A 15,354-nucleotide genomic window follows, 5' to 3' on the forward strand; every position below is an offset into this window, starting at 1 on the left:
AACAACTTTAACACTGTTCCAAATATGCGCCACACTGTGAACCCACACCAAACAAGAATGACAAACACATTTCGGGAGAACATCCGCACCGTAACTCAACATAAACACAACAGAACAAATACCCAGAAACTCTTCCGGGTACTTTATTGATTCCTTCAGGAGAGTTCCCTCAGGAAATTTAAAATTCCAGCAGCAGTGTACAGAATTGAGATCGAATTTAAAAAGTAAATAATGGGGGTGTAAATGGAAACAGAATAGAAAAAAATTACAATAAGAATAAAAATAAAAAGCAACAATGAGAATAAAAATATAACAGTAAAATAAGAATATAACAAGAGAAACTAGGCAGTAGTGACCATGCTATGAAAAAGTATTGCACTGTTATTGTTTTGAGGCATGTTAAAAAAAATAATGTACTTTGTGACTTCAATAATAAATATGGCAGTGCCATGTTAGCATTTTTTTCCACAACTTGAGTTGATTTATTTTGGAAAACCTTGTTACATTGTTTAATGCATCCAGCGGGGCATCCCAACAAAATTAGGCATAATATTGTGTTAATTCCACGACTGTATATATCGGTATCGGTTGATATCGGTATCGGTAATTAAGAGTTGACAATATCGGAATATCGGATATCGGTAAAAAAGCCATTGTCGGACATCTCTAATATATATATATATGTATGTATATGTATATATGTATGTTTCTATACAGTATGTATGTATGTATGTATGTATGTATATATATATGTATACATGTATGTTTATATATGTATATATATATACTTATATATAAATATATGTGTATATATGTATGTATGTGTATGTATATATGTATATATATACTTATATATAAATGCATGTGTATATATGTATGTTTATATATGTATGTATGTATATATACATATATATATATACACAAATATATTTATATGTATTAGGGGTGTAACGGCACACAAACATTTCGGTTTGGTACGTACCTCGGTTTAGAGGTCACGGTTCGGTTCATTTTCAGTACAGTAAGAAAACAACAAAATATACATTTTTTGGTTATTTATTTACCAAATTTGTTAAAAATGGCTGTATCCTTTTAACATTGGGAACACTATAATAATTCTGCCCACGTTAATCAACATTAAACTGCCTCAAGTTGTTGCTCAGATTAAATAAAATGACAAAACTTTTCTTCTACATATAAAAAGTGCAACATTAAACAGTTTCAAGTCAACTCATCGTGCTTAATTTATTACAGCATATGGGAAGCCTGTAGTTGATTTTTATTATGTAAATGTTATATTTTTATCAACATGTGATAGCAGGGACCTTGCCATTCAAAACTAGGCTGCTCCATTACTAATCATTAATGTAACTATAGCTGAAAAAATAGTACAATAGCAATAGGAGAGACTATTCATCCCTGAACACCATGGAGTTCATGTAGGTTTAATGATGCAATTACATTATTATATCAACTATCAGAGACAGAAACTCTTCATTTAACATAATGTCCTTTTTTGCTGCTTCAACACAGCTCAATCAACACAGAAAAAGGTAAAGTGAAATAACAGACAGACAGGGCTTTGCTGTCCGTAACACACACACACGCACACACGCACACACACACACACGCACACACACACACACCGCAAAATAAACTAACGTTACGCTAAAAGCGAATTAGCCTTCACCTCAAGCCAGGACTGCGAGCGAGCTGAGCTGCAGTTTATATTTCTAGAACCTCAACGGGCTCATAGTGATGTTACTAGTAGTTGACTGGGAGGTGTTTATTATAATTTGGGGAGAGTCCGCTGCCTGATGCTTACCTACTAAACGCTAAGCACTGACTACATGCGCTCTGAATACGCACTGCTGATTGGCTGTTACCGCTCTGAATACGCACTGCTGATTGGCTGTTACCGCTCTGTTTGTAACCAATCAGATGGTTGTGTGGGTGGGACAATGCTGGGTGCTGTGTAGAGTACTGACAGACAGGCAAAAGGAAGCGGAGCAGCTTGTTAAGACTTTAGCTTAGGCGGCTACTTTATATGTTCGTGGGGAAACTCGTTCGGTACACCACCGAACCGAACCCCCCGTACAGAAACGGTTCGATACAAATACACGTACCGTTACACCCCTAATACATATATATATATATATATATATATATATATATATATATATATATATATATATATATATATATATATATATATATATATATATATATATATGTATGTATTTTTTTAGGGCTTTTGTTAGGTTTTTTTCACAATGGTATCCAAAACAAAGGTTTTTGTGTCATCAATTATCTATGACCGCATAGATAATTTCATTCATATTCTGTATATTGCATGTGTGTTTGAGCACACTGTCTCATGCCCTGACTCTGACAAGGAGCTAATTAACCGGGTGTTGCCCTGGTGCCCTGAGCAGGTGGCTGGAGCAGCAAGGAGCACAAGCACACACACACACACACACACACACACACAAACAAACAAACACAATGGCAGCAACCAGCATAAGAGCCTGTTCGGGCATGCTGAGAGTAACACAGGGGGTGTCTGGATCACAACCTGCATGGACCCAGAGAGGAAAGATGGTGGTCAGAGAGTGGTCCTCTCCTCTTCAAAGACCAGTGTTAGTCATGGGATTTTGAGTAAAGGAGGTTACACAGGTTTCCAAAATCAATTGGCTGGAATTAGCGGTTTAGGCTTTGGGGGAGGTAAAGAGTAGATGTATTCTATCAAATGGGCAGTGAAGAGTGGTCGGTCACAAACGCACTTGGATTGTATTCGTTGTGTCTTCCACAGGCACCGTTTGTCATGGAACACACCTGACAGAAGGCTCTGTGAGCTGGCTTTGAGCACCTGTATAGAGAGCTACAATAGACCACTGTGCTGTTTTTGAGTCACCGTGTTACCTGGCATGTCATCTTGTATTCTAGACTGTAAAATGAAAAAAAGCGCAGGAAAGAAAGTTGGCTTGTAGTTGATCAAAGCAGTAATTTAGTCATAACTCTCAATGTGTTGCTTTTTATCTTGATATGCACATATTTTCTTCTCACATACTAAAAATGGTTTGCCAAGTGTGCAGCGTGTTTGTTGTGTGATTTCCTAGACAACACCAGAGCTATTTTGAAGCGTCTTAGCACTCTCGAACTCAACATGTTTTACAGCATTTGGAAAATATTTGTGTCAATGAAACAAGGCATTTAGTAAAGCTTAATTGTGTAGGGGTTGTCCAAGTGTCAGGTTGGGTGTACCCAAGTGCTTCAAGGTGGTGCTATACTTGTAGCTCCAAATCATAGGGTATTTTTACCCAATTAGAGCTGCTAAAAATAATATAAAACATGAATTAAAATATTATCATAAAAATAAATAAATCAATATCACACAAGATACAATTAAAGAAATGAAGTAAATATTGCGATAACATGTAATTATTAGTGCAGTCCAATGATTCATATTAATAAAGATTCATCACAGTAAATTACGTGCTTGGAAGATTTAAATTATTTTAATATACACCCCAATATTTTGATACAAATGCAATGTTACTATCAGAATGTCATACACATTTTATATATATATATATATATATATATATATATATATATATATATATATATATATATATATATATATATATATATATATATATATATATATATATATATATATATATATATATATATTTTATTTTTTTTTTTTTTTTTTGTTTTTTTTTTTGTTTTAAAGTTTGCTGACAATGTGGTAACAGTATTTTCAAAAATCCTGATGGGGTTTATTTTGAAGCGAAATGTGTCACAAAGCACACCAGTCAGTCTTCTCACTCATCTTTGTGCAGGCGTATGCTTTGACCTGATCACTGACCGCAGAACTACCCGCACAGCCTTTCGGTTAACCATCTGCGGTTAAGGTAAAGGAGCATGTGGGGTCAAAATTAATTGGGTGATTAATCTGTATTGATACATGATTAATGCAATATTTTTTGTGATTAATCATGTGTTTACTTGTCAAATGTGACAGCCCCAGTTAGTATTTAAAAAGATGTACATAAAAATAAAAAATAAAATGAATGTATTTTTAAATATCCCCATACAAACCCATAGACAGGTGGCACTTTATGTCCAAATCATTTCGTAGTCTTAGCCAAAGTCTGAGGTCTCTTCCAAGGTTTCTCATTATTCCCATTGGGTTGAGTTTTTTCTTGTCCTGATGTGGGATCTCTGCCGAGGATGTCGTTGTGGCTTGTGCAGCCCTTTGAGACTTTTGTGATTAATGGCTAAATAAATCAACTTTGATTCATTGATTGATTAATAGTTATGTCAAATGCATTCAATAATAACAAACTGAAGTAGAATTAAAAATATAGTCACTTTTGAAAACAATGTAAAGACAAAATTGCACAAAATGTTTTGTCCTGTAAAAAACAAATCCTCCTCGGCAAACTTTAATCTTGGCGTGGGGTTGTCCAAAGTGTATTTTTTGTGCACAAGCACTTAAAAACAAGCCCATAAACATTCCAGGGTTGTGTTGACAACTACATCTCAGAGATAGATGTGCTTGTACATCACATAGAGGCAATGTTTTGCGTTATTTCATCCACTTCTCGCTTTAGTTTGTCATTAAGTGTCTGGCAATTTTTGTTAAGCTGTCACAACCATCCCCGCCACATGTGTTAAAACACTCAAAAGATTAGATTCCGGAGCTTTCTTAACATTCTCCACACTTGAACATGCCTCGTCTTACTTTGTTGGCCGATCTTGTTGCACGGCAGTAAATCAACAAGATGCCATAAGAGGGCCGTCGGTTCTTCAGCTGCACATGCAAAACGTGATCCATCACTTTCAAGTTCTGTGACAGGGTGTTAACGGTCCCAAATGCTTGCAGCTGCGAGCATGTTTGCATTTTGCTCTGCGTGTTTGCTTGATCACAAAAACAGTACCCTACCTGCACCTAAATATATATAATTAACTCCTTGGCATCACAGTGTCATGCAACTAAATGCTTTTAAATATCTTTTAAAGAATGGGGCAGCAAAGGTCAGTCCCAATGACTGAGCGTGACTGAGCCTTATTTTTAATTCATATTCAAACCAGTATTTGATTAGCGTCTGAATTCCAAGCAAATTTGGCGGTAGCATGGTCAGACGGAATTGGGAGACAGTCTGGGAATGTGCCTCCCCCCTTTTTTCCCTGATCTGAGATCTAGGTAAACACGTGCCTCATTTCCCAAAGCCTGGTGACAGGCTACCTTTTTCTATTTGTGGATTTCATGCAAGGCTCTTGTGATTACAGATCTAAATGTGTATCTCTAAGTCAGTCTGGTTCTATACTGGCTCTTAATGATTAGAATAGTATAGCTGTCATTGATTTGGCACATCTAGATTACTTACTTTTATTGATCTACAATATTGGTGGACCAGTCATGACACCACTCTATTAAAATGACCAGATAATATTCTGACTAACCATACCAAGACTAAATGTTGTCTGGTAATCTTCAAAACATACAGTATATTTTATTTGGCTTGGCATTAGGGCTGCAATGATTAATCAACATTATTTATAAAAATTAATCGACAAAAATGTTTCGTTGTCAACTAAAATTTGACTCTACAGACCGCACAGATTATTCATCTTTACACTTTTGTTCCTTTGCGGAAATGATTGCAGCTAATTAATCCAGTATTAGATCAAATTAATTGTTGTACTGTCTATAGATGTTCTTATTCATCCAGGTCATTGTAATCTCAGGGCATGCAATCGATCGCAACTGGACTGTTTGGTTTGTCTTAGAAGACGTTTCTCCTCCCATCCGAGTAGGCTTCATCAGTTTGTGCTCATTGACATTGTAGAATACAATTGTCTTACTCGATGTCATGTTTACACTACATCTTGCTTTTTAGGTTTGTTGATATATTATTTACTGTGGTTACAGTAAATACTTTATGTAATAAAGTAAAACCTTTTGTTTCTCAATAATTTAGGTTTATTGTGTTACAATTTAATTTCCTATAATAGGTTTTAAAAATCAGTTCAAATCATGTCGAGGACTCAGCGTCATAATCATATGTGTACAGAACGTAAGCAATATCGGTTTGTCTCGTTGACGGATCGTGAAAACAATTGCAATGGTTTTGGTAGTTTTTAGGTTTTAAGTGGTATATTACGTCAAGGGCCTCATTTATTAAAGGTTTGTGTGTACTAAAACTGAACAAAGCTGATCTACTAAACGTGTGCAAAATGGATTTCGTCTGTTAAGTTAGTAGAAGAAGGCGTCTTCATAATATACAAAATATATGCTGAACATCAAAACGCTCACACTAATGGAAGGAGAAGATGCAGATATCATTACAACTGTGAGCAGCGTTGAAAGGGCCCTCGCCCCCGTTGCACCACAGGGTTTACGGTAGTCGGCCGGCACACATGATGCTTGCAGTCACGTCCTTCCCGATGCCCTGATCCGCCATCAAAATTTCGGGACCCCCAAAATATAAAATTGTTCGCCATACCTGACGCTCCTGCAAAATTTGGAGACTTTTTGTGCATTTGTTAAAGACTTCAAAAAGTCGGTAATTGTCTAGAAGAAAAAACACATCAATTTCAATAGGGCCCTTGCAGTTCCGCTGCTCGGGCCCTAATAAAAGAAAATAAAGAAAATTAATAAAGCCACTTCAGACTGTTATCATTTGCAGCAATTAGGATCAAGATCTGAACTTGTGAAACCGAGTTATTAATGTTTTGTGTTTTGTGGCGAACCATCAGATCAAAGTTTGGCGCCATGCCATGCCCACATCCTGTCATTTTTATCATCACCCATCAGTTTAGTATCCATCTCTGATCACCTAAAGTGCAAAAATTAACGTATAGTGATGGCGTGGGGCAGTTTTCGCCGCTAAGGAACAGGTACTGGTATTGGGCACTGGGTGTCCTCATCATCATCATTTCTACCAAATAATTTCGACTTTCTGGAGCCAAATTAACATTTCATGTTTCATGGTGAATCATCAGAGCAATGATTGGCGCCATAACACGCCCACATCTTATGGGGTAGGAAAAATTGGTTTGCAATTTATCATTGCCTATATGTGCAGTATGTGTAATTTTAAACCACAACACATTTGGTCAAAGTCCCTACGAAGAGTTCATTAAAGTGTGACCCCAAGATGGCTGACTTCTTGTTCGATTTCAGGAATGGATTCCTGAACATAATGTGCGTCCCGTCATGATAGACAACTCCTGAAATGTTCATGTCGATACGTGAAACTGGTAGGAGGGGCTATTTTTTTTAGAATTTTGAAGGTGGCGCTACTGGGACAATTTCGAAATGTAATTTTTCGGGACCTACAAAATATAACAATTTTCACCATACCTTACACGCTGCAAAATATGGGGACTTTTCATGCATGCTAAGGGCCTCAAGAAGGCGTCCAAACACATAGAGGAAAAACACAGCAATTCAACTGGGCCCTAGCAGTTCTCTGCACTTCCCCTGCGGGGCTTGCTTTGCTGTTGAACCTTGTCATTCAGCACGAACAATGTGGTTTATCAACACTCATCACTGTTTTGCGACCATTATTTTGCGTTTTATTTTGCACGTGTCAGATGGATGTGCAAACTGACAGTTCCACACACAATCAGTGATTGCGCTGCACAGACAGGTAATGGACGGACGAGAATTCTCCATCATACTTGTTTGTTTAACATTTTAGACGGTCAGAAATTTTAAAACATTAGATTTGTCGTCTATTCAGCTATTTTATAATTTGGTTGCTGCTGGATGACTTATGGGGATGATAAACATTTCAATTGATGCGTTTTGGTGTCTGCTTGCATTTTTTTTTTCATGGTTTTTTAAATTTAGGAAATACTGTATACTACTATAATATATCTCCTACATGAAAAAAAATATTTCATTGTGCATTTTCTTGTGTTTGAGTCATTCAAGTCTCACAAATTAAGTGCCAGTGTGCATATGTTTTTTTTTGCGATTGTGAAAAGGTGTTGCAGATTTTAGATGTGTGCCGCCAGTTTACACATTGTGCACAGGTAGGAGCATGATAACACACTCAGTCTTAGTAGATCACACGCAACATGCCCACTCATAGTACACGCTGTTTTGGGTTTTTTTTTTGCACACGCTGTTTGACGTGTGGTGTTTGGATCGTGATAAATCAGGCCCCAACTGTATAGGCAGATAAGCAATATTAGAATCAAATTATTCATTAGTGCCACAATAACCTACAGGGGACCTAAATCAAACTCTGCTACGCAAAGAGAAGCAGGCTTTTTAACAGCAGCGCAATGTGAAGAGTTAAATTGACCGTTTAACGTTAAGAAAATAGCCTCAGTGAACCAGTCGGATATCAAGTTTTAACTGGGACAGAGCGCCTCACGTCTCATGTCCCATATATCCGGGCTCACCTCATCTAGACGTGCAAGCCGCTTCCTTTAATAGGACGTTGGGAGTATTTATTCATCTGTGAATGGCCGGATTAACATGTCTCTTTGCAGTGATTAATAACCGACAGACCGGATTCATAAATTATGAAATAGAAGAAATGAGCTCTGCGAATATCATTTTGAGGGATGAGCTCAGGGGAGTTCAGCCAAGCTCATACTAGGTTTCCTTTATATCGTACTAAAGGAACTGCTCATTGTTCATATGTCCAGGTGCTCATGTTAACTTCTTGTCCCCCCGCAGCGTGTAACTGCAACCTGCACGCCCGCCGCTGTCGTTTCAACATGGAGCTGTACAAGCTGTCGGGGAGGAAGAGCGGGGGAGTGTGCATGAACTGCCGCCACAACACCGCGGGACGCCATTGCCACTACTGCAAGGAGGGCTTCTACCGAGACATGGCCCGACCCATCTCTCACCGCAGGGCTTGCAAGGGTATGTCCTGTACAATCATGTTGTGTGTTATCATGGATTTGACTGGTTCTCATTACTGTGCAATAATATGTCGATCCTAAACTCACTAACCACAACATAAGGTGCACCTGCATCTTATAATAAGATTTATAATACTGACTCACCACGGAACTTTGTGCATAATTTTAGAATTGTGAAAAGTTGAAGATTTGTTGAAAAAGTCAAGAAAACTGTCGCGGCATGAGTCGTAGGACTTGGCAACTTATTTTTAAAGGTTGACATTTTTCTAAGGATCACAAAACCCAAAACCAGTGAAGTTGGCACATTGTGTAAATCGTAAATAAAAACTGAATAAACTGATTGGCAAACACTTTTCAACTTGTATTCAATTGAGTGCACTGCAAAGACAAGATATTTAATGTTCGAACTTAGAAACTTTCTTTTTTTTTTTAAATAATCATTAACTTAGAATTTAATGGCAAAAAAGTTGGCACAGGGTCTTTTTTACCACTTTGTTACATGGCCTTTCCTTTCAACAACACTCAGTAAACCTTTGGGAACTTAGGAGACCAATTTTTTAAGCTATTTAGGTGGAATTCTTTCCCATTCTTGCTCGATGTACAGTCCATGGAAAAGACTTTGCTTGGATGATAACATATGTTGCTCCAAAACCTGTATGTACATTTCAGCATTAATGGTGCCCTCACAGATGTGTAAGTTACCCATGCCTTGGGCATTAATACACCCATACCATCACAGATGCTGGCTTTTGAACTTTGCGCCTATAACAATCCGGATGTTTTTTTTCCTCTTTGGTCTGGAAGACACAACGTCCACAGTTTCCAAAAACAATTTGAAATGTGGACTCGTCAGACCACAGAACACTTTTACATTTTGCATCAGTCCATCTTAGATGAGCTCGGGCCCAGCGAAACCGTCGGCGTTTCTGGGTGTTGTTGATAAATGGCTTTTGCTTTGCATAGTAGAGTTTTAACTTGCACTTACAGGTGTAGCGACAAACTGTAGTTACTGACAGTGGTTTTCTGAAGTGTTCTTGAGCCAATGTGGTGATATCTTTTACACACTGATGTAAGTTTTTGATGCAGTACCGCCTGAGGGATCGAAGGTCACGGGCATTCAATGTTGGTTTTCAGCCTTGCTGCTTACGTGCAGTGATTTCTCCAGATTCTCTGAACCTTTTGATGATATTACTGACCCTAGATGGTGAAATCCCTAAATGATTTGCAATAGCTCATTGAGAAATGTTGTTCTTAAACTGTTCCACAATTTGCTCACGCATTTGTTCACAAAGTGGTGACATTCGCCCCATCCTTGTTTGTGAATGTTTTTATACCCAATCAAACCTGTTCCCAATTAGCCTGCTCACGTGTGGGATGTTACAAATAAGTGTTTGATGAGCATTCCTCAACTTTCTCAGTCTTTTTTTGCTACATGTGCCAGCTTTTTTGAAATATGTTGCAGGCATCAAATTCCAAATGAGCTAATATTTGCAAAAAATAAAGTTTACCAATTTGAATTTAAGTATCTTGTCTTTGCAGTGTGTTCAATTGAATATAGGTTGAAAAGGATTTGCAAATCATTGTACTCTGTTTTTATTTACAATTTACACAATGTGCCAACTTCACTGGTTTTGTATTTAATTCAGAGGATATCTGTATTTAAATGTATGCAATCAGCTCATTGTGGTGTAGATCTTTACCCTATTCACAGCCTAAACAGTACGCTGAAGCAGGGGTGCCCAAACTGTTTGCCTTTAAGGGTCAAAGTGAAAATGTGCCAAGCTATTTTAAGTGCGAAACACAAATGGCTTAAATTTAAATACAAAGTTGTTTTAATTAGTACAAATGACAGTGATTAATGGCAAGTAGTAGGTGTGAGCTTTAGGGCTGTACCTAACTTTGTAACTAAATCTAACTTTTTCACTTCCGATACAACACCAACATTGGACCCTTAAGTAGTGGCCAACACTGATATTAACCCAATTAGATATCAGCAGGAATAATACATACTTTTAATGTTTTGATCAAGTGAAACTAGTCACTGAGAATGTATGAAAAGCAATTACCTTTGTACTATTAACTATCTTGAATGGACACATGCTGTTTTTAAGTTGAAGTGAAGTGGTAATTGTTTTTTGTCACCGCTCGTGGCCACAATAATTCATTAAATAAGCTCATGATGTAATAAATTTATTGATGCTGTCGCATTTGTTACTGTATAGTTTCTAATATGCTTCTGCCTGAAAACATTCTGCCTAAAAAACTGTGTTTATATTGACAAATGCTTTGTTTTAGACTGAAATATATTTAATTTAAGGACACCTATTACAAATATATAACTTGTGTGTAATTGTGTGCTTAGCTGCTGTGTAGCTGCTAGTTCCTAGTACCCTAAAGCCTAGCATGTTTACCTTTCTTTCCTTTGTGCTCATTGGAGGACATTTAGATGTTAAATGGCTCTCCAACTATGCACAAGTAAACACACAGCAGGACGTTTATATCAGAGATTTTACATACAAGCCTATATAATCCCATACTTGTATTTTTTGCCGATATGGCACCGATATCCGATATCAACATCGGGACACTCCTTACAGAGGTCAGTATGAATATGTATTACATTTCGGAAGCTACCCTTTGAAACCAAACGACTCGACGGGCCAATTGTGGCCCCCGGTCCCAACTTTGTGCTGCACCCCTGTGCTAAAGAGGTTTTGCGAGTGTACCCCAGAAGTATCATACTGTTGGTGTTTCACCTCAATTCTGTGCAACATTGGTAGAACTTTTTAATTTCCTGCAATATCTGTCTTTAACACACACACATTCATCATCATGACATTGTTATTTGTGCTTTATGAAAATAGCGCAATCAAGAGGTAAACAATTCATCACTTTCTTTCACATGTGCCAGATGTGACGGATATTATAGATTACGGAATGGTTTGCTTCATGACTCATCAGGGCAATATACCGCAATCTTCCCTACCTCAGCTCCAATTTGGGTGTAAAACCTTTGTCTTTTCCTCTTGGCCCATATTTCTATTTCTCTTAGTACCACATGTCTGTGTAAAATGGAGGTGAAAGGTGGCGGTATGCTTGATCGGGGGCGAGTGTCACATCTGAAGTGGAGTTATGACAATAAAATACAGGTGTTTCCAAAATCAGAGGCTATGACTGCTTCTAATCAGATGTGCCTATAGGAGACAATCCTGTTTTTGCCTGAAACATTGTACCCAATTATCAACCCGCAGTGCAGGACAGATGCTTGCACCGACTTTCGCAATATTATAAGCGTGGGTAGACAAACGATGGCATTTAAGCACATGGCTAGGCCTTTAGAGTACAAAGTCTTACAAAATACAAAATAGATTTATGAGACCCGAAGCATTCACCTTGAGCTGGTGATCGTTGACCACAAGGAACTTGATTTGACGCAACACCCGGCCAATATAATTCACATGAAACTGTGAGCAACTGTATAAACATATTTTTGTTAGAAATTACAAAAAATATTTTACATTGGGCTAATCAGTCACCCACCTCACATATTATTGCCGTGACTATCTTTTGAACAGGGGTGCAGCACTAATTTCCCTGAGTCAGTTTTGCCCACACACATCTTTCTTCTTCACTTTTATTTCCGCCAGGTCAATAATGCATAAAGCAAAACACGTTCTAGACCAAAAATGACTTTATATTCTTTACTGCTCACTAGTGTTACCATATCTGAGTTATTGTGTAGAAATATGGGGAAACAACTACAAATGTGCGCTTCATTAACTAACTGTGTTACAAAAAAGATCAATAAGAATAATACATACATCAGAGAATAGATTTCAAAATCCTCCTGCTCACATATAAATCACTACATGGTCTAGGGCCCAAGTATATCACTGATATGCTCCCACTATATACGCCCTCTAGATCACTAAGATCTTCTGAGACCAATCTGTTAGCGGTTCCAAGAGTAAACTCAAATCAAGGGAGATCATCATTCAGTCACTATGCAACACATAGCTGGAATAAACTTCCTGAAGATGTCAGACTCTCCCCAACTCTCACTACTTTTAAAACTAGACTGAAGACTTTTATGTTCACCTTAGCTTTCAGCTAAATCTTTTAATCTTTTAACTTTTAACGTCTGCACTGTTTTTATTTTTATTGTCTGCATTTTAATTTTGCTTTTATTTTCTTTCATTTCACTTTGTTGTCTGTGAAGCACTTTGAGTCTGCCTTGTGTATGAAAAGCGCTATACAAATAAAGTTGCCTTGCCTTGCCTACATAATGTTGGATATAGAGAATATATAAACCCTTTATTTTTTTAATCAAAAATATTGAAATTCAACGATTTTGTGCATTTGCAAACAGCTAAAATTATGTACAAAGCAAACTATAACCTGTTACCCAAGAATGTACAACAATTCTCAACAAAAGAGGATTAACCAAAGAAATCAAACAAAGCACCAATATGATTCAGTTTAAGAGAATGTTCAAACTACAAGTGTTCACAAAGTATACAGAGCAATAATTATGATGAACATCTTGAACCCTTTTTTCTTTACAGACATATATAAACTTTGAGTGAACAACACTTTATCCAGCTGCCCTGCACACTTCTCGGGGGAGCCACCTGACTGCCTCCGGGATTCTGTCACTCAGACCTCGAAGCTGCCACCTCTAACAAAAATGCGTAAAATCTACAAAACTCATCTCTTACTCCAAAGATCCAAACAGTTCCAAAATTACTTGTGTGTGTCAGGAAATATGCTTTTTGTTTTCTTATAAATTGTATGACTACTTGTCCAGAAGCCAAGTGAAAAGCACATAAATATATTGTGCTAATGCTAATGCTAGCCAGTCATTCCAGATGTCCCGTGTTGTTCTAGACACAACCAACGATGCCAGAGATTCTAGCATCTTAAACATCTTATTGCTAAGTTAATGATAACTTGACAGATTCTGATATTATATAGTTTGGCAGCTCGTGTTGAAATAATAGCTCATGCATCCTTGTGTGTTATTTCTTATACACGAAAGCATTTTAAGTTTATTGATGCATTATTATATAACATTATTTTGCTTTGATTTGTCATAATGGGCAAAATTGTCCAGGGATAAATCAGTCAGTGTCAGGATGTGTGCATTAAATTCAAGGGTCAGAGCTCTATGAGCCATTTCTAAATTGTATTTGATCAAATATGTTTGTAAGAACTACAACTGATAATTGGTAATGGTGGATTATTAGGGTATATGGTATTCTGATGTGTTAAAAAGAACCGAAAACCGTAATAACATCCGAAACATAGATTTTGGGAAACGTTCCACTCTACTGTGCGTACATTCTATTCATTTATAAATGGTGGATACTGCTCTGCATGTGTCACTCAAAATAATGCGTGTCCAGTCATTTTTGCAAAGAAGCAAAAACTGCCTGATTGATTTAACCAGCTAAAATTTTGTGACATGGATTTGCATCATTACATCTAAATTTCAAGGTTGATTAGTAATCCATTCAACCAGTCAATCTCACATCACACTTAGAAGCAACAGTCTTGATTTTCTTCATTCCAGATGTCCCGTGAAAGCGTCCATGCACTGGATTGCTGTGATAAAGTCATAAAAATGAGCGCGCCGAGTGCCTCTTAATGTGGTCAATAGCAGCAAACAAACATTCGCTATTTGCGCACAAGAGGCTCAGATAAACAAACGTCAGTTAAAAGGCGACCCAAATCCCAGCGCAGAGCCTGTCACAGCTGCAGTCGCACAGGCTTGAAAAGTCATCAACATCTGAGGACGTTTTACTGCTTCTTAACTGGCCCGAGCCCCCCGCTCATAAAACTTCAGAAAAAAACAGTTTGAGGAGAAAGGGAAGGGGTAGAGATTGACACAGCCTGCACCACCCCTTCAGACCCCAACCAACCCGCTTACGCCCCAGCTTAGATTTGTCTGATTGTTTACCGAACACGCTGGAGAAAGGCTGTAAACTGATGTCTTAACAGCCTGCCATTGTTTTGTTTAGAAGGTCTGTTCTCACTCATGTTCCTGTTCCTGCTCCTAGCTTGCTTGACTCGACGCTATTCCCTCACCAGCCAGGAAGCAATGACGTCCGTCCATTTCCACGCTCATGTCCTGGCGGGCCGACAGACCCCAAACACAAAACACCACATCAAATAAAATGGTGTTTGCTGAGTTAACACAGGAGAAATCATTCCATTGGCTAAATCCTAGTAGGATTACTAGTAGATGTTCCATCAGAAGCTTCTTTTTTCATTCATCGTCACATTCATCGCAATGTTTTAGTGGGCCAATCAGATGGGTTCCATTACTTCTAATGATGGCAGAACTCCTGGAATGTCAGACATTTTCCCGCACCTGGTGATGGTGCCTCTAGCAGATGAATCTCTGCCAGAGAGCCAAGATTCTTCTCTGACTTGACCCCTGACATCAAGGTCACC

The 15,354-nt window shown here is 37.8% G+C and overlaps 1 protein-coding gene across 5 annotated transcripts in view; it reads left to right on the top strand.

The window, feature by feature from the left end:
- Nucleotides 1-15,354, top strand: part of ntn2 (netrin 2) — a 93,020-nt gene that overhangs the window by 55,422 nt on the left and 22,244 nt on the right. For all 5 annotated transcript variants that reach the window (XM_062055860.1, XM_062055858.1, XM_062055861.1 and 2 more), the window contains one exon: nucleotides 8,711-8,899. In XM_062055860.1, the coding sequence (XP_061911844.1) occupies nucleotides 8,711-8,899 (189 nt within the window). The remainder of the gene's footprint in view (nucleotides 1-8,710; nucleotides 8,900-15,354) is intronic.

Source organism: Entelurus aequoreus, linkage group LG08, assembly GCF_033978785.1.
Source record: "Entelurus aequoreus isolate RoL-2023_Sb linkage group LG08, RoL_Eaeq_v1.1, whole genome shotgun sequence".
Classification (NCBI taxonomy): Eukaryota; Metazoa; Chordata; class Actinopteri; order Syngnathiformes; family Syngnathidae; genus Entelurus; species Entelurus aequoreus.